At 39.3% G+C, this 27,688-nt stretch overlaps 1 protein-coding gene across 5 annotated transcripts in view; it reads left to right on the forward strand.

The window, feature by feature from the left end:
* Positions 1 to 27,688, forward strand: part of COL19A1 (collagen type XIX alpha 1 chain) — a 225,432-nt gene that overhangs the window by 77,780 nt on the left and 119,964 nt on the right. For all 5 annotated transcript variants that reach the window (XM_049817767.1, XM_049817766.1, XM_049817770.1 and 2 more), the window contains 2 exons: positions 10,378 to 10,431; positions 15,570 to 15,614. In XM_049817767.1, coding sequence (XP_049673724.1) covers positions 10,378 to 10,431; positions 15,570 to 15,614 — 99 coding nt within the window. The remainder of the gene's footprint in view (positions 1 to 10,377; positions 10,432 to 15,569; positions 15,615 to 27,688) is intronic.

Raw genomic sequence — 27,688 nt, forward strand, 5'->3', positions numbered from 1 at the left:
GCTCCATGGAATCAAATTACCTTGCGTGCAGTAACACTGCTTGGGTCTTATTTCCATTCTGGAGGGAGCGGTGCTAGTGACCGCTGTAGGTTGTGTAGCTGTTGGTGAGCAGAGGCTTCATTTTTAATTAAAGAATTGTTGCTTTTTGAGGAAAAAAGAAATTATGCTTCAGTCTGTCAGCTAACCCATTTGAGGAAAGTCGTGGCATTGTCTTCTGTCCTCTTGTGGTTTCCCTCAAAATCAGATTAGCGCAATTGAGTAGAAGAAAAGCGCAAATGTCTTTTGGGAGCCAGACGCTAATGCTTGTATTGCTTGGCATCAAAGCCATGGGCTCCTTCAGGCGAGTGACACTGGTGAGATAAGAGCCGGGGTGGAAGGGTATACCCTCTGGTATTTGCAAAGAAACGGTAATAACAAGCAGAACGTGGCCGGTCACGGGGGCCTGGCGTGCAGCGGCCGCTATTGTGGTGCGAGGTGTGGCCACAGAAACCAGAGGTCACCGTCCATTTTATAGGGGTCTGGGCTGCTGGGAGCAAAACTGAGGGTGGCACGCTGCCATGCAGGACAGGCTTTTGTTAGCGTGTTGTGTAACGTGGAAGTAAAAAAATAATGTGGCTGTGAAATAATGCAGTCATTAAATGCAGCTCTTTGTTCCCTAATCAGAGAGTCGTGAATACTCTAGCTGTGAGCCTGCCTGGCCCTGGGATTCTTAACTGTGTTTGAAAAGCCTCAGTCAGGACCTACGGACTTCAAAAGGGCAGGGGGAGGCTTGAGGATTCTTCTTCAATTGTTCGTAAATTATATTGATTGGGTTCTTTCTGTGAGGTTTCTGTGGCACATGGAATTTTTTTTATTTTTTATTTCCTCCTTTAGTTGTGAGGGCTAGAGACCGCAGGTTTTGAAACTAATATTCTGAGCTTTTCACATCTCATCAGAAAGTAGGGCTTTAAGAAACATACTCATTATTACAAGACTTGGCGTTATAAAAGTTAGCAGCAGCATGTTGCAGGAGGTGGACTAATTGGGGAGGAAGAAACTTTCTCACTGTACTGCAGCATTGTACAGCTTGTCTGACATGTTTTGCTTAGTTTTGTTTGTTGTCTTTTGAGGAATTAAGTGTTGGATTTCACCAAATACTAGATTTTGGAGCTGATGAATCGTTGATCTATATTAGGTTAATTATGGATAACTTAACGTTACTGTACTTCATTTAATTTATATGTAACAGTATTTTCTCCCTGGCTAAGAACTTCTATTACAAGTAGTGCATGAGATTTTAAAAAAAAAATTTTAGCTTCATACAGTGGAAAATTTATACGTAGTACAAATTGTACAGAGGTTATAGATAATAACTGTTGGCTGCTGTGACTTGTGACCTATCAACTATTAACTCTTCTTTGCCCTTTTTTTGGTGGGTGAGTTTTATTATTCATATAATTATTTAAATAAATCCGGATCAGATGTGCATTTTCAATGTCAATGAATATACTTCTTCCAAAAAAACCTTAAAAATTATAATGTAGGTTTTATATTCCAAATTCCATGTAAATTGCTTTTTTTAATTTGTAGACACTAACTTCTTGGACATAAAAACTGCTTTTTATTCATAAAGTAAAATCATTCATAGCATTGTGAAACAGAATTTTTATTTTGTTTTAATTCCCACTGCTAGCCAGTATTTATCAACACCTAAGATCCATACTGCATGTTTCAAGTCTGAATCGATTAAATCAATGTGACATGCTGAGGCTGGGCCAAGTCTTGTCTAATCAGCAGTCAGCACTGTTGCTCTGGCATGAGGCTCCCAAAAATAGAAACACAAGAAGTCAAACAAGTAAGTGGAAGGGCACTAAAAGAAAAAGTGCTGCTAATTCCACTGTTGACTTTCTGTCTAATGGATTCTTGTTCCCAGGCCACGCTAAGTAAAGCAACTGGCGCGGGGTGTGTTTCTGCAGATGGCTCAGCAGTGACACACGCGGCCCAGCTGGTTGACAGGTGTTTGATTTGTATTTAACAAGTACCTCACACAAGCCAGATTTTTTTCTTTTTTTCTTCTTTTTTTTTTCTTTTTTTTTTTTTTTACAGATCCTGAGAAGCTACTCAGCTGATGCTTTTTCTTCAGAATTAATACTCCTTTCACTATGCTCCGTTGTTGTGAATGGCAGTTCTGATTTTCCCTTACAAATGAAGATACTATTGTTTTAGTTTGTAGCAAGACAGACACTAAATAGGAGCAATTAATCCATAGTTAACTTCATTTAATAGTTGTAAGCTGTTACCTTTACATGTGGAAGATGCACAACACTTTATTTATAGCTGTTGACAATAAGATCTCAAGAAATGTTTATTTAGCTGTCCACATCTTAGAATGAAAATTGTCTTAGAGAGTATGCATGGAAGGAGTATGCCAGACTTCTGAGGTATAGCTGTTAAACTCTGTGTTCGTGTGTCTTCCCATAACGTGAGAAGGTCTTGGGACTTTCTTGTACAGTGTAGCACAAGCCTGGAGTAAAAGAAATTCCCTGCCCAGAGGAGCATACGGTATTGATAGAGACACACCCAAGTCTGTGAGGGAAGAGCGAAAGTGGGAAACTGCTTAACAGATGAGAATAAATAGTGTACAGTGCCATTCCTTACTGATTTTCTTGTAAGCTACATAACAGCACACTGCGTAATGGGAGAGAGATTGTCTCAATGGTGTCCTGTTTATTTAATTCCACTTTGGGGGTTTTGTTTTGTTTTAATAACTCTGAGTGGAAGAAATTACAATCTTTGTGCCATTTGTTAGTCAGTGCGTGATAGCAACTCTGCTGGCAAAACCAGTAGTGGAAATAGTAAACTATCAGGATGCTCTTACAAATCATCTTTGATTAATGTGAACTCTCAGAGTCTTAGCTGGTGGGATGTGTAATGTCATGGTGACTATGCCACTTTGTCTTCCCTTGCCCCATTTCTTCATACTTTAGTCTGAGGATTTTTCTTTTCTGGTATCAAGTCCATGAGATGGAAGAAGGTGAGACTTCAGGAACTGTTAACAAAAATGCATCACTCTTTGCAGTGACAGGCTTATAATGCCAGTGCTGTAAAATAGCCAGAAGAAATGCCGCCCTGAAGAATATAGTGTACTGGCAGTACTTCTGCTGAACCTTGGAAGAATGAGAAAGGAATGCAGCTGGAGAAATGGCTGTCAGAGCAGTGTTGATTCTCTAAATAAACATTGGGGTTTAGTGAGAGGATGATTAAAAACTCATGGAGAGAGCCTGTGTCCCTTTGGTATTGGACTAGCTTCTTTCTGTCAGGCATCCCAGATGTGGGATATGGAGTAGCCTAGTAAGCCTCAAAGAGGTTAAGCAAAGGGCCTGAAAGGAAAATTTACAACCCTACTAGGCTGAGATGTTGCCATTCTCCACAAGGCTGCTCAGAATTTATAGTCATGGGGTACACCTGGAGGGTTGACTTCAGGGAGCAGTTCCCGGGGCTCCTGTGCTGATGGTAGATCCGCTGACCCCCGATTCATGGGTGGGGAACTGCCTGTTGGAGTCCTAGATACGTGGTCCGTATATCCTCTTCATCCAAATGCTAGCCCATCTCTAAAGACATCAAATGGCAGAAAGCATTGTTTTTGAAGTGAGGAGATATATTTCCTGGGAAAACCTTAAACTTCCGAGTGGAAATGGAGACATGGAAACTGTATCTTGAACTGCTTTATTTATCAGTGGTTGATAGGAGGTTTGCAGCTACAGAAGCACACCAACAATATGGTATTTCAGAAAAAGTACTCATCTGAGCTAGTTCCTAGATTAGAAATTCCAGTCTATATGTGGTCTATTTATTGTTGATTCACCATAAATTCTTGCTTTGCTGCTGGGTTTTTTTTCATTTCATATCTGTGTGGCTAGACATTAGACTTAATAGTGTTTAATGGCCTGTGGGACAGATCTTTGTTAGTGTAAACTGACATCTGTACCAGCTAAGAAAGTGTCTCCTGAATCTTCAGGTTATGGAAATGGATGATGATAATAATAATTCCTGGACTAAAAATGCCTCTTACATCTGAGAGGTTGACCAATGCTGTTTACCTTCCTAATATATACTTGGGGCTCCAATTATTATGGTGAATATAATAGTCATAATATATTTTATTATTTTGAAAAGACCTCAGCAATTCATTAATATTGGATAATGCTTTTTAATTTATATTTAACATTACTGCATTTCAAATAGTATTTTAGCAAGGCTAATTAGATGAATTTCCAGTTCTGTTGAAACTTTAATAGGATTTAGATTCGCTTTAACACCATGTTATGGTTGGGTTAACAATAAATCAATAGGTGGTGTGTAAGTCAGGCAATTTTTCTTTTGACAGATCTACTGTAAGGGAAAAAACATAGTTACAAAAATCTGTCAGTTGTCCATGAGTATAAGATTACTTCAAAATTTTTCCTACTATGTTGCTTCAGATGATAGAAATATCCAACTGGCTAGGCTTAATTTTCTGAACTGTTCATCCATAAGACATTATGAATCTTTGAGAATCTTTTGCAGTCAGAAGCCTATTTCTCATTGTTTTTGTTTGCATTTTCTTTACACTGTGTATCATGTTCTAGGTCAAACGAACTGGATTGTTTTCAAGCCCATGTTCAATTCATGTCTGCACTGCATTTTCAAATAACAATCTAAAAAAAAAAAAAAAAATTAACATTATCCACTTTTATGTAGTATAGTGTGCTTTTTACCCTTCTTACCTAAGGAATTTATCTGGGTGGTGGGCCATTAAAAAAAGCTGTTAGTTGAGTCATTTGACTCGGGCTGAAAATAGAGGAAAAAATTGCAAAGGCCCTCAGGCTCTAGGACACAGTGAGGCCATATGAGGAGAAGCGGTCCTGTTCCACTGCTCTTCCACATTGCCTAGAACTTGCCCCTTGCTTGTAAAGCTCCATCGTTCCGGGCCCTGAGTGGCTAACGAGTTTCCTGTCACAACCCAGGAACTAAACCCAGAGTACCCAAGGTCCTGGTTATGTGCTGATAATACGTTCTGCCTTCATTTTTTTCCTCCATTTGCTGTTTAGTTCCTTGCAGTCCAGTTCTGTTCTGTTTGAAATCAGTGGCATTTAGGGGTGGTGACTGGAAATGTGCCTTTGGCTTGGGGAAGTGTGGCTGGAAAGCTGCCTGGTGGAAAAGGACCTGGGGGTGCTGGTTGACAGCCGGCTGAACATGAGCCAGCAGTGTGCCCAGGTGGCCAAGGCGGCCAACGGCATCCTGGCCTGTATCAGAAATAGCGTGGCCAGCAGGAGCAGGGAAGGGATCGTCCCCCTGTCCTGGGCACTGGTGGGGCCGCACCTCGAGTCCTGTGTTCAGTTTTGGGCCCCTCACTGCAGGAAAGACATGGAGGTGCTGGAGCGTGTCCAGAGAAGGGCAACGAAGCTGGTGAGGGGCCTGGAGCACCAGTCTGATGGGGAGCGGCTGAGGGAACTGGGGTGGTTCAGCCTGGAGAAGAGGAAGCTGAGGGGAGACCTGATCGCTCTCTGCAACTGCCTGGAAGGAGGGTGTAGCGAGGTGGGTGCTGGTCTCTTCTATCAAGTAAAAAGTGATAGGATGAGAGGAAATGGCCTCAAGTTGTGGCAGGGAAGGTTTAGATTGGATATTAGAAAAATTTTCTTCACCAAAAGGGTTGCCAAGCATTGGAACAGGCTGCCCAGGGAAGTGGTGGAGTCACCATCCCTGGAGGTACTTAAAGGCATGTAGATGTGGCACTTAGGGACATGGTTTAGTGGTGGACTTGGTAGTGTTAGGTTTACGGTTGGACTTGATGGTCTTAAAGGTCTTTGCCAACCTAAATGATTCTATGGTTTTGTGATTCTGTGATTCTTGATGTAGAAGGTCAAGAAGGCGGCAATTGTCACTTCAAGGACATGCGATAATGGTGAATACCATTTGTATTTGCCAAATGCAGAAAGAACACCTACTGGCAGCAGAGGCTCTGCTTCTGCTGATACTTTTTTTTGACTGTATAAAACCCACTCCTTGGCATCTATCATAAAGGCTTCAGTCAGTTCGTTACCAGTTTTCGAACGAAAAAAGGAAAAAAAAGCAATATGACGGCCTGTAGTTACGCATGAAAATAAATTGAGTGATCCTTTCATCTTGGGTTTTTCAGAACAACTTCTCTGACTTCTCATGTTGTGTGAAGATAATTTGTGGGAACAAAATATAGAAACAGACTTTTGACTCATGCACTTTATTTGTGAAATATTGGTGCTTTATGTATTTGACTATAGAAATTGTGCAAGTTGCGTGCTTTTTTTAAGACATGCTAATAGCAAAAAAGGAAACAATACCAACTAAAGAGAATGCAGTCTGGAGTAAGGAGCCCTGTGGCCATATTCTCTGAAGCTCAGAGCTGCCTCTGGCCGGTGATTCATCAGTTTGCATGCAAAGCACCAAAACCTAAATTTTCAAGTGTTGTTTAATTTGGAGTGTATTAACGCCTAGTTGCCTGAACAGATGGGTGAGTCAGAGCTGTCCCAAAGGCTGGTATCAGGAAGGGTTGGGAATGAGGAAAAATTGATGCCTCCTAACATAAACCTCCGATTATGTTATGAGGTGCAAATGAGAACAGTAGGGTTATTTTAATTTGCCTTTCTCCTGAGCAGCTACATAAAAAAGCCACAGGAGCCCTGATCACTGGGACACAACGACACAAGAATCCTCTGACCAGCCCTCACCCACTTGGCCAAACTGTGGTGTACCTGCTCTGCGGGGGCTGCTGTGGAAGCAGGACAGAGCAAAGGAAACAAACCATTTACCTGTCACAAGCACTTTTTCATCAAGTCTTTTTTTAAGGGAGGATCTTATGCTTGCTCACATGGGTCAGGTTTGTATCAAGGATAGCACTGAGCAAGTACTCGGGGAATACTGGTAGTTCAGCAGTAACCAAGTGGGAACAAAAGGATCAGTAGATGCAGTGAAACCAAAATGTCGTAATGTTTAACAGAAACTTCCCGACATGACTAATCCAGGAGATTCACGGGGCGAGTCTTAGTAAATATCAGCTGAATATATTTTTATGTGATTAATATTCTATCAGGTGGTCCTAACCATAAACAGGAGCCTGTTTAAAGAAACAAGGAAATGTTCCAGCAGGCTAAGGAAGGTGTCATATAATGGAGTATAATTGGTGTGGGATTTTTATTCGTTAAAGGCGAAGCTCTGCCTCTGCTGGTGGCTCTGGACTGGCTCGGTACGTGCTCCACAGGGGAGGATGCTGCTCAAGTCCCCTGACAGTACGTTGTTGAACATTCCGCTCCATTTCTGCAATGCTAAAAATAGTTGTCCTCATTTTAAAACACCGGGCTATTAGATTATTCCAAGGGTCTGGCATACTCAGGGTAATGGAAGGCACGTATCCATAAATTATCAAAACAGTAAGTAGTGTCTGACTGTGCTGATTTTACTTCTAACAAGATGAGTTTCCTTGCTAATAACCCTGGAGTACCAAGCCTATTCTGTAAATCAAGCTCCTGGCAGTGCCCCAGTAAATTTAAAAATAAAAGGAAAAATGTTTGGTTTTCATATTGAGGACGGAGAAGCATCTGACTGCTGCTTGGTGGTTTTCTGGCTTGTTGTTTTTTTTTTTTTTTTTTATTTTTCAGAATCATATCTGCAAAATGCTTAAAGTATTTTACAGTAATTGTTTCTTTTTCCCAGCCTTGAAGAGACTCTCACAAAGTTCCAGCATGTTTGCCATTATAAATCATGTTAATGCCAGAAATGTTCCAAATAGCAAAACGCATTCCAATTGATTGATATAATTTTATCAACTCTTTTTTTTTTTTTTTTTTTTTTTTTTTTTTTTTTTAGTTAATGTGATGTCTAATTCATTTTTGGCATCATATTGTTTGGTAGTACAAGTAACCAGTGCACTTAATAAAGTTCACATACTTGTATGGTAAGATAGCCTCTCCTTTTTTTATTTTTTTTTAAATCTTTTTTTTAATGTGAAAGTCTCCTATTTAGGGGGGAAAAAATAGCTAATTGTGGAAGTCAAGGTATAAAAATTAATGTAAACGCATTCCAAGGAACTTGCTAAGTACACAGATACAAAGCATCTTATTCTATCTTGAAAACCTTTAGGTATAAACTGAATCTCTAATTTTATAGGGTGTTGCAGTGCTATTACAAACTGCAGAATCAATAAATGATAAATACATTAAGAACCATGATTATAAATACACTGCACGTTTCCGAAATAGTTAAAGCAACCACAACATTAATAATTTTAGATTTAATAAGAATCAGTATTGATGTAGGAGGTTATTTCTGTATTGTTGTGTTGAAGGGATAATAATTTGTAGAACACTGATTAAACAGCACAAGGCAAAACATCTATGACTTGTCTCCACAAAAAAAAACAGTGAGTGTGTGGGGGTGTTTTTTCTGGTTTACAATGATCCAATATAGCAGGCAAGATGAAGTATTAATATCTGGTAACTATTAGATTATGAAGAATTTTTCTGAACTCACACTGCAAATCTGGAGAAAATGAAGGACTAAGTATTACTTGTACTGATTAATTAGAATTTTTCCCCAGCACGCTAGCATCTATTTTTACAGAGAGGAGCTGGAAGGAAGATGTTGCAAACTGTGCCATGAGTGGAGTTAGAAAAATGCCATTTTAACAAGCTATTTTAAGCTGTATTTTAATTGTTGTGTATCATGAGTGCTTTGTATTTATTTGCTTAATTACTTGTATCATTTTGATGAGTAATTGTTCTTTTATTGGCTCTTTCTGTTGTTAAGAGAGACTGGAGTTTTTCCTTTGTCTCTGTTCCTTTTTTTTGCATCTGTGAGGCATTTGTCTTCTGCTTGGCTCAGACTCAAATGAGTGAACTTTCAAAACTTTCTTTTGTTGCTGAATTCTAGCTTGGCTAGAAAACTGTATTGGATGGTGTGCAAGTTACTAGGGCAAACTTCTGTCAAGGAATTAAGAGCCATGAATGGAATGGAGAAAGTATTTGATTTTAGATTTCTTTAATAAGTCTCCTAAACACTTACCTGAAGTCATATGAGCACGGATGAATTCTTCTAACAGAACTTAGCTCAGTAACTTTAGATTTAAGACCAAAATTAACATACTTCATGGTGGCATGTTTCATGAATCTGTAAATGGACGGTGGTTCTTAGCTTTGAGTGGCAGAGCCTGGTTCTCACTAGGTCTGTAATTGTTTAACACGCTTTGCTAAGAAGGAATGAAAAAGGAAACTGCTGCAATATTTTGTATTTTAATTCTAAATGAGATATTACTAGTTTTTTAACTGTACCTTTGCCTTGGAAAGCCCTATATTAAATGCGGGATTGAATTGCCTGTAGCTTTCAACTAAGAGCTATTGATTTATTTTTTTTTTTTCTTTTGCTCAACTAGTCCTTATGCAGATATTGAAGATGAAGTTTCCTGTGTTGTGCAGCTTGGATAGTTACCTTTTAAAAACATTTTTGATTAACGAGGTGCTTCTTTGTACTTATGCTCAGTTGGTGAGCGTAACTTTTAAGCATCCGGTTTCTTGAATGGAATTTACAAACCCAAATCAGATTCTTAATTTTTATGGGCAGGGCAAGGAGAAAATAATTTGGGGGGCAGGGGGTGATGAACAATCAACTGTACAGGTGGCTTTTTTGCTCTTTTAAAACATGGGGTAGAGGAGGCAGTAATTTAGCAACATATACAGAAAATTCACTTAGGAAGTAGGAGCAACAGATTTTGTCTGCCTGGTTGCACAGGATCAAGAGCTGCGTTTTCTCCTGCTGAGTAGGTTGGGACTCACCTAGAGATGGGGGGAAGATCTGAAACTCCCCTTTGAGCAGAGCCTAGAAATGAAACCAGCAGTCAGCTTCGTACGTACTACTCCCTGTGGGACCTAATGGTTTAAGTGTAGATCCCTGTGGGCTCAAGCACCTAACAGGTATTAGGGAGAGAGTGGGGGCTGTGGCACCCTTGTTGGGATTTTAGGTACTTGGCTAGTATGCAAGTGTCTTCTGAAGTGTTTTTTTCTGAATCAGGGCCTGAAATAAAACTTTAAAAAGATTTTCATGTGAACCAAACTCTCTAATCTTTTTTTGTTGTCCAGTTGTCTGAACGAATCTACACCTATATCTGCTGCATAATTAGATAACCTTTAATTGTTAATTGCCTAGTATTTTGAAAGTGAAATGCATTTTAACCAAATACAAGGCAACAGACGTAAACAACCCTAGAAATCAATTTAGCTGTTCGGTAGTAAATGAGTGAGAAGCAATACATGTCTAGATGTCTTTTTCTCTGAATTTAGCTCAGTCATGAGTTAGGTCTGTAAAATGATGGCTATGTACATTTTGTTTCAGGGGGAAGTTGGCTTAGTAGGTGCTCCTGGCATGCCTGGTCTTACTGGTTCCAAGGTAAAAAAACCAAACCAAACCAACCAGTCTCATTTTATGTATTTTCATTCTCAACATCCTTTTTGCTAGCTGTCCAATATGTACATAAATCATACTTGAATTACATATTCACTTTCTGAGTTGTGTGATGTGACAGAAGAACTTTACTATTAGCTTCTCTTTCAAAAGAGAAAGGGCATGTGGTACGGTGGCACAAACCTGCCTATCATTATTTTGCAATAAGAGCAGTCACCTAAGTCTCAGAACTGTGCAGATCTTTCCAGCCACAAGATAGCAGATTCAAGAATTTGAAATTTGAGTCTCATTGGCTCAGCAAAATGAGATGAGGGATGTCACCCCTTCTTCCACTCTTCCATTTTGATCTTTTGCTCCTCTCCAGAGGTGGAATATTGTAGGAAGGCCAGAACTTGCAAAAAGAGACATCTGTATTATAGACCTTGCTGGTAATATTTGTTGAAGTTGCCAGACTCTTTTCATGGTCAGATTTTGTTTTCTGTTAATTGCAGCTGTGTTTAACAAGTCTTTGGAATGAAATCTTAATGTCACATGTGTCTGTCCAGCTAATTCCTTTTAGAAAATTGTAGGGGAAATAGTTCTGCTGCTTCCACAAATTAAGGGACTACACAAAAATAATCATTATTTTGTTCATATTAAAATTTCAAGAAAGTGTTCTGCAACATGACCTTGATGCAAAGGGCTGATTTGTGTATCTTTAGGGTGGATGCTTCCTGTAATATAGCACGAAGGGAAGGAAGGAACTTATTTTCTGCAGATGAGGTAGCCAGCATTGAGTTCCACAACATACTTACCACAATTTATCAATTTGTATGTTCAAAGCCAGGATCTCATTGACTTGTACTGCAGGCGTATTTAAAACACAGAAAATCAGATCACCAATCCTGCAGTGAGTATCAAGACCAGCAGTGATTGTCCATGAAAAAACTTGTGTGAAATATTTTGCCTAATTTAATGTGAGAATTCTGCCACAGAAAGGAGAATTTAAGTCAGTCATAAATGTCTTTTTTTGCAACTTTCACGTTTTTATTTCTGCAACATTCAAATTCTTTGAAGTGACTTAGCAGTGGCTACCACTGTTATATTTTTTTAATGCTGTCAGGTGGAAATTGCATAAACTTCTTTCTCTGCACTTTCTGTTGACTGTAATTCTTATTTTCTTTAATTGGAAATAATTTTTAAAAAATTCAAATATGTGCAAAAATCTGGACACTTAGACTGTATTTCTGAAAAAGAAGAAATTTGTTAATCACACCATACATTGCTACAGGCAGAGAACTGACTGGCTGAGCAGCAGCATTGCTGAAAAGGACCTGGAGGTAGACATGAGGCTGAATTACGAGCCAACAGTGTTCTCCTATTGGGAATAAAGTGAACCACATATTGGACTATGTTAGTAGAACTGCAGCTGGCAGATCAGGGGAAGGTATTTTCCCTCCTTTCCTTGGTGGTGCTGCATCTGGTGTGCTGTGTCATGTTTGGGGGATCTTCGTCTTCCACCCTCACTTCTTCAAGAGATGTGGAGAAACCAGAATGGGTCCAGCAGGTAGCTAGTGTATGTATGCTCAGGGAACTAGAAAACAAGACCTTTGAGGAGAGTTTCAAGGAGCTAAGTTTGTTGAGCGTGGCAAAGAGGAGGCCAAGGAACGACTGAGACTGTCCTGCAGGCCTAAGGAGCCCAGCTGGTTGATCTTCAAGGACAGCTTCCTAAAATCCTAAGAACAGTCCATGCTGATGTGCAGGGAGTTGAGCGAGTATAGCAGCAGGCCAGCATGGATGAACAAGGAGCTCCTGGCTGAGCTCAGATGCAAAAAGAAAGTAAACAGTGGAAGCTGGGGTGAGCTACCCAGTAGGAATATAGCAACATTGCCAGAGCATGTGGCGATGGAGTTAGGAAACCAAAACCTCACCTGGAATTGAAACTTATGAGGGATTTGAAGGGCAGCATGACGGGCTTCTGTTAAGTGCATTCGTAGCAAAAACAAGGCTGAAGAAAGTGTTGACCCACTGCTTAATGGGGTGGGGGAAGTGGAAAAGGATGAGAGTACTCGATGCCTTTTTTGCCTTGGTTTTCACTAACAAAGTTTGCCCTCAGGCCTTCCAGGTTACTTAACCCTCCTCGCAGAGTGTGTGAGGATGAACCATTGCCTACTGAAGTAGAAGAGAGCGTTAAGGAGCACTTGAGCTACTTGGACATTTGCAAGATACCAAAATGTATGCATGCAGGGGTGCTGGGAGAGCTGGCTGGTGTCACTGCAAGGCTGCCTTATCTCATTATCAAAAGATCCTGATGACTAGGGGGAGGTCTCTGGTGACTGGAAACAGGCAAACATCACGTTCATCTTCATGAAGGATCCAGGGAACTGCAGGCCAGTCAGCCTCACCTCTTTCCCTGGAAATATTGTGTAGCAAATCCTGGAAGGCATTTCTAAACACGTGAAGGTGACTGGGAACAGCTAGTATGGATCCACCAAGGACAAATCATGCCTGACCAGCATGATTGCCTACTCTGATGACTGGCTGTGTGGATTAGGAGAGAGCAGTAGATGTTGTATACCTTGACTTCAGCCAGGCTTTTGGTGCAGTCTCCAGTCGTAACATTGTAGTCAAATCTGTGAGATATGGACCGGATAAATGGAAAAGAAAGTGGGTGGAAGAGTGGTTGGATTGTTGGGCTCAGAGGTGCAATAACTGCTATGCAGTCCCACTGCTACCTAGTAACTAGTGTCATCCCCCATGGGGTGATACTGGGGCCAGTATTATTTAGTGTCTTTATTAATAACCTGGATGATGGGATTCTCAGCAAGTTCATGGATGTTATCAAATGTGGGGAAGTAGTCAGTGCACTGGAAGGTAGGGCAGGAATGATATTCAGTGGGACCTCAACATGCTGGAGAAATGAGCTAACGCAGAACTCATGAAGTGTTAAGCAAAGGCAAACATGAGGTCCTGCCTCTGGGAAGGAATAGTCTCAGGCGACAGTAAAGGTTAGATGCCAAATTGCTAGAAAGCAGCTCTACAGAAAAGGAGTTGGGGGGCCTGCTGGGTGCCTTTGCAGTGGAGGCGGCCAGCTGCATCTTGGGCTGCTTTGGACCATGGTTAGCAGATCAGGAGGAGTGATTGGCGCTTGTGAGACCGCATCTGAAATTCTGTGTCCAGTTTGGAGCTCCCCAGGAGAAGACAAAGAGCAGCTCATTGGAGCGAGCCCAGTGGAGGCCCACCAAGATGGCCAGGGGCTCGTGATGTACGAGGGGAAGCTGAGGGAGCTGGGCCTGTTCAGCCTTAAGATGAGATGATTTGGCAGGGGGGTGTGGAGGAGCTGGAGCCAGACTCTTGTCAGAGGCGTACAGTGAAAGGACAAGAAGCAATGGACACAAGCTACAACCAGAGAAATTGTGACCCTATCTAAGAATCTTTTTTATATAATGAATTGGGAGTTGAGTAAAGACAGGATATGTAGTCTCACAAATGGGAAAGCTAAATGAAGAAAACACTTGGCTTCTAGGAATTTGTCAAAAATGAATGTTAGCTGTGTTGTATGTCCAACAGCTGGAGAAGAATGGGAATTGCAGAATCATAGGAAACCCAGGTTGGAAGGGACCTCAAAAGATCATCTGGTCCAACCTTTCATGAGAAAGGGAAATTAGATGAGCAGAACAGAAGTTGCATGCATTCAGAAATTATTTCAGTAGTTAACCTCTCATTTTTTCGGTGAGGACATACGGAAGGTTATTTCACTAGATCCCATTTTCCATGCTTTGACTTGGGTGTGCTTCTAAAATTGAACCCTAAGCTATTGATTGCAGGAGTCACCCAGCCAAAAGAAACAAACAAAAAGCAGCCACTGTAGGCTGAGTCCAAATAGTCCAGAACTATTTGATAATCTATACATCTGCACATCTCCAAAGCTTCGAATTTAATTCCCAGATGTGTAGTACATGAATGCTATATGAGTTGAAAGATTTGACAAAATGCTGCTAGAAATTTTGCAAGTTGTAGCCTGCTGTTCTAGTTAACCTTACTTAAACTTTAGACTTCTGTGTAAGGAAATGACACTTTTTGAAGGGTGAAAGAATGTTTCGACGTTGCTCATTCTAATTTTTTGAAAGTACTTTAGAAAACAATATATGCTTTACTTTGGAAATTTTCCAGTCTTTTCATCTTCAGACCTGTAAAAATCATGTGTGTTGTACTAAGGCAGTGAGACTGAATTCTAAAGACTGGCAAAGACATGCAAACCATCTCCTGCTAGATGATTTGAGGGAGAAAGAAAATGTTTGGAGGTTTTTTATTAGGTAGTTTTTGTGGTACATGTATATAATTTTGGCTGTATGTCTGCTGTATGTCTCACAAAACATACAAATATATATTAATAAAGATCTAAAGCAGGTGTTAGTCTTGTCATACTATAGCCAGGCAGCAGGCTATTTGACGAAGACTTTTACATAGTAAGATTGAACATTAAGATCTTTTTCTGAGCTAAAAGTTATCAGATTGGAGCTGGAAGAGCATTATGACAGGTCTTTTTATTGAAAGATCATCCAATAAAGAATTCAATCTGCTGAAATAAACTGAGTTAACATTAATATTTCAAAACTCACCCTTTCTGGTTTTTGGTTTGGTTTGGGGTTTTTTTAATACTTGGGTAATTGGATGTGGTTTTCAAAGTGAAAGGAATGAGGGTTTTTTTCAGTAAATTGTATCTGTATGTTTTTCTCAATTGTTTTGTGTTTTGGAGGCCTTCACAGCTGACCAGTCATATTTAAAAATTAAAATGAAAGTATTAATAGGAATAAATGTATTAAAACTGGTTCTGCAGAAGAATAGCAGGACTGTAATGAGCAGGCTTAGCATCAATGAATAGTTCCGAATTGTTAAAGCCAAGAAGATCCCTTACTCTGAATGGAAAAATGATTCACTACTGTTAATCAACAAAACTGCGGAAACCCATGTCATTTTTTTGTAGAGGTTCCACACCTTTTTGCATGAGAGACAATCATTATCCAAATGATTTCTTCTGTTTTAATCCCATAATAAAAATTCAGTGCAATAAACCTATTTTAAAGAATGCAATTATTTGGAAATGTTTGTGTTTGAGATTTTTATTTTATTTTGTGTTCTAGGGTGAACGTGGCTTTGCGGGTAGTAAAGGTGAAGAAGGTGAAAAGGTAAATTATTCTGTCCATGTTATTTATTTTTTTTGGTTTAACGATTTGATATATGGCCAACCAAGTTGAGCTTCATTCAGAAGGTCTTCCTTAACTCTTTCATGAATAAAATTCTTGGTCTTGCTATGTAAATGATTCCTGAAATGCTTAAGAACAAGGAGGTTTTTGTGCGTGTTAATCAGTGTCATCAGTGCTTATTTCAGAAACACTTTTTCTTAAAGAAAAGATTTAATAATGAAGCCTAGCAGAACCATAACCACTGGACTCCAGTAGTGTTTACTGCTATCTTATTTCTATGGTAACTAGTAAGTGTATATTTATACAGTATGAAATGTATGATGAGATGATGTGTAGGTATCAATAGTACTTAATTATTGCTTTTATACGTTACAAATGCACTTTTGTAGAAACTTATTGCGTTGGTCGTAACTACTAAATGCTTTACACACTTCTTTCCTAAGAACATAAGTTTACTGCAATAGCAGAGTCTAACATTTGCTACAGTGTAACTGACCACCAATTTAAAAGGGTTAATTTTCATTTACGTGCTTCTGTGTACCTATGCAGTAGTTAACGTGAATTTTGTCTCCTGTACACATCGGACTCAGAGTGAATTGACTTCACGGCCAGTGGCCAAGCTGAATGCAGGTGCATTTATCTCTTCCTCAGACTGGAAGTTCAGTCCCTTTGCCTGATGGACTGGCGTGTTGCCCTAAGGACTTTCTTAGTCTCCCGACAGCTATAAAACATTTCTGAGTGTAAATTCCAGGAGCAGCCTTTCCTTGTTCTTCACCAGTGGGTATCGGAAATGGAGCTTGAAGCACTTTGTCCTAATTGCAGATGCTCTGCAGTGGCCAGAAATAGTTCGAAAGCATGTGCATTAAAATGAGAACTAAACTGGCCCAGTGGAAGGCTGTCTTGGCTGACGGAATGCCAGCCTGGGTTGCTCTAGGTGATGCAACCTAATCTTCTTATGTGGCTTCAGACAAGGAGGTCTTCACAGGTCATCAAAGGCAAGTCTGTGTTGAGGGACAAGTGGAAGGAAGAGCCTGTTCTTAGCTTGCCTAGTGGGAATTAAAGTAATAGTGGTGATAGTTTATGGTTGAAACTTCAGCTCCTAACCATGTTACTGCTTGGTTACTGCTTTTTCACTAGTTTTGGCTGATTTGGATTAGGCAACCTGGATTAAGAGTCTTCTCTTGCGTCATAGATAGTTTCTCTGTGCTTTAGCTCACTGTCTGAAAAAGGTGCAGAAAAGCATCTCTGCTGAATTTATATAACACAAAGATGAAGAACGACAGGTACTGCTATTCTGGCAGTATTCAGATTGAAGAAAATGGAGAGTAGGTGGCAGCTTCTGAATTTAAAAGAGTGCAATGCATTTGTGAGTTAGGCTGCTTTGGACGTGGGTATATTCACTTGCCCACCACACCTCTTCAGAAGTGTCAGCCAGCTTTCTAGTGTTCATATTTTAAAGAAAGCATGTTATGGTTTAACAGAACATAAGCAGATTTAAAATTCCAGAGGTTTTTTTAGAAGCAAGTATTTCAGTAACCAGGAAGGAAGAAATATCAGAAGTAAAAACCAGCATCCATAGCAACTAACATTTATAATGTGAAGATTCAGCCTCAAAAAAAAAAAAAAAAAAAAAAAAAAAAAAAAAAGGCACTTGTTAGGCTTGAGTGTTTCTAACTCCCCCGACAGATCTTATTTCCTCAGTAGCATCATTATTCATCAGTTCTGAAGGGCTTGTGGAATTTATTTTTTTTTTTCTTCAAAATTGCTCTGCAGCTGTGCTGTGCTTTCCTCAAGTTTTATGAATAAATTGTGTTTGGACATAGGCACGTGGTTCCAGCTGCTGCTGCCACTCTCTTTGCTTGATTTCCCTTATTTTAAGGCAGAGATAAAATGACTCAATCACTGATAGTCATATTTTTCTTATGTGGAAGCTGAGTCAGCACTTTTAGATCATTTTTTTTCCTTTGTCTTGTAACCTCAGAAGTTAGTTAAAAGACCTCCTATAAAAGTATTTCCAGTGTAGCTATTAACAATGGATTCAGCTGTCCTTCAAATAAAAGGAAATACACAAGTGGAAGGATCTTTATTTACCAGTGATCACTCAAAAATAATTTGGGACAGTCTCATCAGAAGCTACACATCATGATTTGTGAGGAAAGAGTGTGTTTTAAGATTATGGGAAGTAGGTCTCAGCCTGGGCTTTAGTAGTTACTCAATTTAACCTTAATTCAAGTAATTATTGAAGAACAATGCCAAGTTTCCAGTTACTGAACTCCAGTGTTAAAAATGTATCAATACCTTTGCATTTTAACATAGCATCACAAAATAAAATAGTTGTAGTAATTGGTGCATAAGAAACATGATTAAAAAGCCTGGAACTTAAAATTTGATTTTTCCTAATACAAAAAATTCTGCCTCATCTTGCATATTAAGGAACAAGATAGAGTTTGCACACTCTGTTTTGCATATCCCCTAGAGTGGGACACAGCTGCCTAAATATGGGATATTTGCCATTCCAAACTGTCTGCAGAAGTACATTAAAATGAACAATATTTTTGTTTTGGTGACCATATCATTCCATAGGATTGAATACTTGAAACTAGCTCAGCCTGATACCTCTCAGTTCACCAAATCCAGCTAGTTGACTTTGGCTTTTATTGTACTCCATTCTGCTTCGGCAGAGCAAGTGCTGGGGATGTCGGGGAGACATCGGCAACTGAGGTAAAAGTGAGTGATCATATGTAAGTTAAAGACACAGGAGTCATCTATAATTTAAACTATTGAGGAAGATTCATTTAGGCTCTTTAAAGGTTTCTTTGCTACACTTAGTTCTCCTTGAGGAATCCAGAAGTCTTGTTCTGCCTTCTACCTTTTTTTTTGTTTTGGTTGAACTCGGTTCTCTCTTACAGAAGCCTGTAGTGGTAAGGGAAGCTGCAGACTGTGTGTGCAGGTGTTAGGCTGCAAGTTTTCCCTCCACAGGAAATATACTCTTATTGTAAATTTGTTTTAATTCTCCCTTGTATTCTATTTTCTTTGTGTTACTTAGATAATGATGTTGTCTTCTATGATAGTCTTATAGCTGCAACAAAAACATTGGTCTACCTTTCTATAGCATGACTGAAAAAGTATATGTTGAGAGTGGTCTTAATTGGTTTGCTGCCAGGAAGGCAGACTATATTGTTTGGATCTGTCCTCGTTCTGATACTGTTCAGAATTGTCCTTTTACAGTATGGAATAGAAAGTATGAGTATTACACTTTATGATGATAGGAAGTCAGGAGGGACTGCTAATAACTAGAAGAAAGCTTTAAAATCCAGAATGTTCTTGGCAAATCAGAGATGTAGCCTGAAAAAAATAGGATCCAACAGAGAAGGAACAAGTGCAAAGAACTACCTGTAGGGGACAACAAATCTGAGCTGCGAAAAACCAAATCAAATAGTATCTACTCAGAAATTAAAATCTGAGGATTATTTGGATCAGAAGCTGGATCCAGGTAAATGAAGTCAGGCAGTTGCAAATGAAAGACTCTTAGTAAGATGTTTTAAATTGGAATATTGTCTGCAACACTAATTAAAGCCCTGTGCTTTTTGGTATTGGTAAGGCTTCAACTTAAAGGGTTTTGAAAGGAGAGCACTGAGAATGACTGGTGCTCAGGAACACGTAACCGTTGAGGAAGGATTGCATGAATGAAGAGTACTTAGTGTAGAGTCAGCTGAAAAGAAATATGTAAACAGTCTTCGAATTCATAACACTGCTGCGAAGAGGAAGGGATGGTATATTTGCTGTGTCCGTAGTGCATGCAAAGCAATGGGCTGAAAGTGCAGCAAGGAAGATGCTGTGTAGCCATTAGGAAAGGGGTTTTAATTTTAACACTGTTGTTTATTATGGAAGTAATTTCCTCTTCCTATGGTCTGCACTTTTTATCCCAGTTACAGAAAAGGAAATAAACTAAACAAAGGCTTGCTTCATGAAAATACAAGAGATCAAATTATCTTAAATGATTTTACCATTTTCTGTTAATAGCATCAAAATTATGCAAGGTATCACTTACACTGATTTCTAATTGGATAAGCACAGAGAACAGCAAGACAGTTTCTTTTTCAAGATATATCCTGGTTTGTTTTTAATGCCCAGTTAATACTTTTCTGTGATAGGACAGTAAAGCTCTTGAACAGGTGTCTGGAACAGGTTGCCCAAAGTGGTTGTGCAGCCTCTTTTCCTTGATGTTTTCAAGACCAGCCCTGAGCAACCTGGCCTGACCCCATAGCTGAACCCTGCTTTGAGCAGGAGGTTGGACTGGAGACCTCCTGAGGTCACATCCAACCTCAATTATTGTATGATTTTAGGAATAGTGAACATGAATGGGATATTTTTCTGATTTGGCACAGCTGTTCACATTATAAATCCACGTTAAAAAGTAGAACAATAAAAAGTGATATTGGTGTGGGTGGGATGTGAACGTACATTTAATTTACAGTATGTACTAATATTGTTCACCAGAATATGTTATAGGGAGATTTTTTAAGATGTGTATATAGCATCACATCTGGGGGTAACCATTGCTCTTGCTTAAATATCCGATTACCTGTCAGCTGATGCTGTCACCCTCACAGAAGCTGTCGTGGAACACTTGTTTGAGTAGCATTGTACATGGTTGCTTGGATGATGGGGTGTGTACGCCTTCTCTGGAATGTTTTTAGCCTAGGTTTGCTGAAACTCTATGAAACTGTTTATTTTCCAATACAAATAGTTACAAATTAAATTGTTCAGCATAACTGAAATCTAAAGGTGTCTTCAAAATTTGTAAAGTACCAAAAAAAAGGAGAATCTTAAAATTTATTAGTATGAAAATTGCCATGCAGCTGTTGGGTTGTCTGATCGCAGCTCCATTCATCTGAGATGTGGCAATTCCCATAGCTGAAGTTCTGTCCCTGCATCTTCTAAATACAGTTTTATTTACAAGGTGAATCCTCTGGTTTCATTTTTACAGCCTTCTATGTATTGCTGGTTTCTTCTTTCTTTTTCCTTTTTTTTTTTTTTTTTTTTACTGCTTTCTTCCAGTGTCCCAATGTAAAGCAATTACTTTCTGAAAAATAAAATCAGTGTCTTTCACAATTCAGCATATGAAGAAGAGCCAGGCACTGAAATCAGTGACACATAAAATAAAACCTGCCTTTCTGATCAGCTTGTGGTCGGAGTTTCTGAGACAGAGTTCTAACAGTTGGAGATCTCTGATCCTGGTTTTGATACCTCTGGGAAATACTATAAATACAAAATGGTAAAAAAGTAATAAAATATGGAATAGGTTGATACAGAGGAGTACACGTAGAGAATTTCTGTATAATGCACCAACAAGAACTTGAGCCATATAGAAATTGCAGTGCAGTAAAGTTACATGTGTTCCTGCTTTGAGCATGTCACAAGCCTCCAAGTTGGAACAAAAAGCACAGAACCCCCAAAACAACAGATTTTAAAGGCAGGGGAAACCCTGATAACAAAATGGTCCACAAAACGGTCCTCCATTCTAACAACAAAGTTAGAAGCACCAGGTTTTCTTAAAACATATGCTTAAAGCTATCTCACAAAATTTGGTGCATAACTCAATGACTGTCAGTTTACTCTAAATGGAGAAAACCAAAGACCACCAAACAAAAACAAAGGGCAGACTCTTAGCTCAAGCAGCACTTGGTTTGATTTGCTTAAATGCAGCCATTGGGGAGGAGAGAAGTTACCTAGTTATACCTCATCACTAGCAACTTAAAAAAAAATATCAATGTCAGAAATCTCAATACCCAATTATAAAGGTTGTGTCTGTCTCAGGTAACCCTTGCCTCTCCAGCAGTCATCTTCTATACTGTAATTTGTAGCTGCTTAATTTGCTGAGGCAAGATGTTTAAGTGCTTCAGTTCAGATGAATGGGCACATACAATGTTTAGAGCCTGGCAGCTGTTATGAGCTTAACCAAGAAATGGACTCTAAGTTAGGTCTGAGATCTTGAAACCTACAGAGGTTGAAATCTTATTTTTTATTATTTATTTTGATGCTTAAAGTATGTGCATCGCTTGGGAGTTGGAATTGGCCCAAAGGCTGTTAGTTTATCAGACAAATAACCTCTGAGATGCCCTTTTCCTTTGTTAAACCTGTAATTCATTCTCTTTTATCTCCTGGCTCTTGCTTCCTTTGGTCATTCCAGCTAGTACTCTTTACCCAGGTCCCCCATTTTTCTGTCATCTTGTCTGACTTCTTGGTTAGAATATGTATTTGCTGTAGTATACTTCACAGATACGGTTCTTTCTGTAATTGAGCTAGAAAACTGAGAATTCAGTTTTGTGGGACAAATGGAACCTGAACACCATATAAACTTCATTATAATTTGACAGCATGTGTGGAACAGGTCTATATTTTATTTGGAATAGTGGTGATAGAAAAGCCAACACATTTACGTGTTAGTTATAGCTGAGCAAACGTGACTGGATTATCACTAGTAGATAATAGTGATTTCACAGAGCTGGGAAGACAAAATTCCTTGCCTTGCTTAGCTGCTTCAAAATCCTGGTATAAAATCCCTGTTTCTGTTTTAAGTCAGAGAGGCAAGTAAGGTATGGTGTTATATAGACTAAATCACAGTATGGAAGACTCAGAAGTTGTGAGTGATAGAGTAGGAGGATGGCTGTGCTCTGGAGAGGGACGACTCAGCTGCAGTTTTCCTTGACTGGTTGCTTTCCTTTGTAAAGCATATTCCCCCCTCATCTCACGCTTGAAATAGAGGGTTTGAAAAGTGGATGTCATTGGAGCTGAGCTATGTAGCAGCGTATGTCCTGTGATATGCACTTGTAAACACTTGATCTTTGGTAAAGTTATTATTTTACTGTAATTCTTTGATATTTTTCAGTAAAATGGTATAAGTAAAGTTACATGTATTTGACTAAGGGAAACCAAGAGTAAAAGCATAGTGATAGTCATTCATTATTTCTAGTTTCATCCTTTTATCTTTACTTTCTGTATGTTTTGATTGTGCTTTTGCCTGTGTATATATGTGAGAAGAGAGAAGGAATCTGGGGCTTGTCCAGCCTAAATGTAGAAAAAATTGTCATCTGCTTCATTTTCTTCTGAATGCAGGATGTTCTTTGTATATATTTACTATTTTGTGAAGTATAATTTGAATTATCCCAGGAAATAGGGCTTCCTCTATTTCCTTTAGAAGAAAATTCCTAATAGATCTTAGTGTCAAGAAGATTTCCTGGAGGTTCAACATTTTCTACTTCATCCTATCGCACCTAATAAAATACTCGTCTGTCTATCTTCCATCCATTCAGAACATGCAAGGCTGTAAACTTCCAGTGTGTCCCCAGGTGTAGGCTTTTATTTCAGTCTTCAATATGCTTTTCTTAAATAAGCATAAGTAAATGAAGAAGGAATCACCTTTCCTTTCTAAGATGCTAGTTGAAGTTAGTCATTATGTAGTCTTTCTAATATTTTGATGTCTGTACCATAAATCTCAGTGATGAAACCAGTCCACGTAAAACAGCTCAAGTACTGGGGAAGCTTCCAATCTACTTGAAAAATAGAAGCTGTTACTCATGGATAGAAGACAGTCGTGAACCTCAAAGGTCTATAATTAAAAATATTAAAAAATGACAATTAAGAGAAGCAGTTAGTAACCCTCCTGTGTATTAGTACAGCACTTCTGTTTGTCAACTGTACGTTCTGCTAGAAATGCTTCAATCCAAACGAAATATTAGAAGATTAAATTCAGTAAGCTGCAAATCTTGATATGACCGCGGCTGCTGCATATAGAGACCTGTGAGTCTGAATGTTTTTTGGACTAATGGAAGAACTTGCATTTTGCATTATACACAAAGGGCCAAATTCCCTAGTTTGCTTGGATGGTGGCCAAGTCAGTGCCACTGTGCTGAAAATGTGGCTCCTTACCTTTGCTAACCATCAATACAGATACTTTATTGGGGCAGGGGGAAGATTTTCTGAAGTCCTTTAAATCCTATTTCATGCAGTCAAGACTGGGTGCTTTACCAGCTGGATGTAAATGTGAACTGAGTTTTTTCATACTTGTCCCCTAATGCTATATAGGGAAGTATGAGAGTTTTCACTTTCTCATCTTGTAACTATTTAGTCACCTATTAGCACCTTTTAAGCTTTGGGTTTGGGAGGAATGTTTTTCTTTGCTTTGCTTGTACAATTGTTCTGCTCTGACACTGTGGGTAGCATTTTAGAAGTTTTTTCTTGAAGTCATATGAGATTAAACATCTTTACAAGATAGCCATCTCAATGAATAGGCATACAAGTATTTCTATTTGACAGAATTTTTTTATGACCAAGTAGATCATATACGATCACGGAGAGAGACACCTGTACACAGATATTCTAGGGGAAAAGGAAAAGCCTATCGTTAATTCTACAGGAAGTCTCTACCTGTAATACAAGTAGTCACATTGGCATTTATCCTAATAAGCTGAACATTACCAGGGCTTATCCTGTAGTTCTGTGGTATTTGGCGTTTTCTGGCCACCTTCATACTATTTAACTCTCTTGCCCTTTGAAACAGACTTAATCAAAACTATCAGTTGGGAATAGTCCCTAGCCTATGCTAACTTTTGAACTGCGCCTGGGAATTATATGGGGAAATGCTAATTAGACTCATTGAAATGTCTGCAAAAGACCTTCACAGCTGGGTTCTATCACTTTAATGAAATAGATGACCAAGTTCCAGGTCCCAAGTTGTATCATTGTTTAATTCACTTACACATGCCCATTTGGTCGGATTAAAGGTTCATCAGGCTCAGCATCCTGCTTCTAATGATAGCCCAAAGTGGTGCCCAGGGAAAAGCGTAAGGGCAAGGTAAGCAAGTAGACTGCTTTTCCCCATGTACTCTTCCAGCCTCCAATTATTTGAGACTGTGATCTCAGCCAGATGTGTTTTCAGTGAATTTAGTAGCCTTCAGTGGACTTACCTCCCATTAGTGAGTGCAGCTTTCCCTTGAATTCATGTAAACTTTGAGCATCTGCAATATCCTGTGGTAAGGAATTACGCTGTTTATCTTTGTGTTTGAAGAACCACTTCCTTTTGTTTATTTGGAACCTGCTTCCTCTTAATTTAATTTGGTGTCCCCTACTTCTTCTGTTGGAAGAATCTTATTCTCCTTTTCAGTATCAATCAAGAATAAATAAGCATGTATCACACATTCCTGGGCTGTCTCTTCCAAATTGAAGAATACCAGCTTGCTTAGTATCTACTACTATGAAAACTGCTCTGTATTTGGTCATCCATACCACCTGCCTCTGGATGGTTTTGAGTTCAAAGATGGTAGAGGCAAGAACTTTAGCATATAAAATATCACAGTGGCTTGCTTTGTTTCATTCTCTATGCCTTCCTACTATCTCCTTACATGGAACTTCCTTTTTTACCCTCTCTTGAGCTTTGTGTGGCCTCGAGATCTCACTCTTGGTCCTTTTGAGCTGACCATTACCAGTCATTGCATTTAGGAAGTTGTGGTGGTGTTCACAGACATTATGGCTACATATGGGACATAAGGATTTTGCCGTCTTCCTCATTTTAGATATTCCTACACCGAACTTCATTTGTCCTTCTTTTGCCATGTCATTTCATCTCTCATGCCCGTATTCAGTTTGTCACAGTTCATCCTCATCTGTTTTGTCCTGTATAATTTGGTATCATCACCAGATTTAGTCATGTGCCTCAAAATGGTTTTCTTTGTGAGGTTTGAGTGTAAACAATTCATGTCTTGCTGAGAACAAGATTAGCGGAGGAGGGAAGTGACTTCGCCAATACCTAAATGCTGGTGTGAACTCTCAAGCTCTTTCTGCCTTGGATTAGAAATGTAATATTTGACAGGTGCATTTTTTTCACGTTAGTTAGAAAGGTATCTTTTTCAGTCTGACTTCTCTCCACCAAGATTTGGTGTGATCTGGAGATCTGAAAATGGCCATTTGCACATACTGGGCACAATTTACTCCAGTCCACAAAGCTCTCCAAATTCCAATTGCTCCCACAACGTAGGAAGCCTCTTGCATGGTAGGCCCAGATGTGGAGCTCTGGGCAAGAAAGCACACACTCTGTGCTCTGCAGAGACAGCCAAGCCTGTTCTGAATGAGCGACCTGGGGTATGCAGCTTCATTAGCGGGCACTCTGTTGGGGTGTAAGGTTTAATAGCGTGAGCGGAGTGCCAGGTCATTTGGATGTACTGCTTCCAGTAATGATTACTTCTGTGCCACCTTGGAGATTTCTGCAAAGACATATCCAGAGTTGGATGACCAGGTGTCATTACAGCTGTGGATGCCTAGGAAAGATGTACTAGTTTGGAAACAGCTAAGGCTGTAAACCTGTTGAACGGTAATTTTGACAAATGGTAATTACTTTAAAATTAATGTAACAATTTTTATCTATAAGGAGTGCTGCACATCTAGCATCTGAGAAAATAGGCTGGAGGAGCCAAGAAATTTCCACTGGCAGTGGTAGAGAGCACAGCATCATCCTCTCTCTACGTAGACATGTTGAGGTCCCAGTTTCCATTCAACAACTCCGAGAGCTGTGTACCACCAGTGGGGTGAATGCTGGGGCTTGGGTCAGGGCACCTGGGTACAGGAGAGAGAGGGCAGAGATGGGCATGGCCCTTGAGTGGGCTACTTGGGGAAAAGAAGAAGAATGAGTGGCATATGTACGTGTATTTCTGAGAGAGATAGAAGAGACTGAGAGTAATTCAGAAGCCAGAGTGGAGTACATCAGTACTGGTGTGGGAATAAAACCAAGATTTCCAGCGTGTCCTAGCTCTTCCATCTGACTGCACTGCCTTCCAGAAGGTGTGTGGTCTGGATGTCAACTGTAAGTAGTAAATCTTACTCCTTTTTGGAGTCAAAAGTAGAGCACAGAATTTCTGGTTTCCTTGCTTTTCATCAGGCTGGCTAGTGAATTGTTTGCATTCTGTGATGAGTGGAAGGTGTCCCATGCTCAGCCTGTGCTTTTTGTTCACCAGAAGAGAGGGGTCATCCTCTGCTGCAGCTACCTAGTCTTTTAGCTCGAGTGATGAAGCTTATTGCTGTGAATTAAAATATTTTCTCTTCTGACTCCACAGACAATCTTTGGTGAAAGGTCTTATAATTCATTATGACAGATGATTTTTTTTGTTGTTTACCATTTAATAATCTGAACAGACTGAACTTCAGGAAGATGATTGCTGAGTCAAAAGATAAGAAATGGCAGAAGAGAATTCATTTGCAAACTTAATGTGACCTCAATTGGATTAGAGAGAGGCCTGGAAATAGCCCATCATATGAGTGTTCTCACAAGATAGTCTCAGAGAAATAGGCCTGACTGAAGTTCAACATCCAGTCATTTATTTTTAAACTTATTTTCTTATCACTGTTTCTGGATTTATTTTTTTTTGTCTGCTTGCTATTTTTGGTACTTATTCTTGATTATCTGTGTCTTCTCTCTTCTCTTTTTTCGGGCTCATAACTTACTTTTCCTGTTGTGCAGACACCCACTCATACACATATTTGTCCATTTTCTTTCCCTATTTTACTTTTTCAAAAGCTGTTTACATTTCACTAACACCTTTGCATAAAATCTTTGACAAAAGAGTTGTCTTTAACTGGAAGTGCTGCGAGAGGCATTGTAGGTAGAGTATACCATAATGTGAGTACTTCAGCTCCTTACAGATCTCATGGGTTCCGGATAACTTCAGGTAGTATCACTGATCTGGTCTTACAGTTAGCCAGGACTAAAAATTAAAGTAGTTTCATATGGCTGTAATTCTCAGTATTTTCTGACAGTGTAGTCCAGGTGGGATATTTTTTTCTCGATCCCAGATCTGGTGACAGGTTTAACTTTGAGTGTATTTCCTTAACTTCCAGGTGAAAGTGGACATTTACACTGATAGGCTCATATGTTTACATACATATTTATGTATGTAGTAGAATAAGTCATCCCCTTCTAGGAAATATAATACAATCATGAAAATATTTAGTAACATACCAGGTAATAGATTTCTAAATTAAATCACTTCTGACTTAATGCTTTT

Source organism: Accipiter gentilis, chromosome 15 (assembly GCF_929443795.1).
Source record: "Accipiter gentilis chromosome 15, bAccGen1.1, whole genome shotgun sequence".
Classification (NCBI taxonomy): Eukaryota; Metazoa; Chordata; class Aves; order Accipitriformes; family Accipitridae; genus Astur; species Astur gentilis.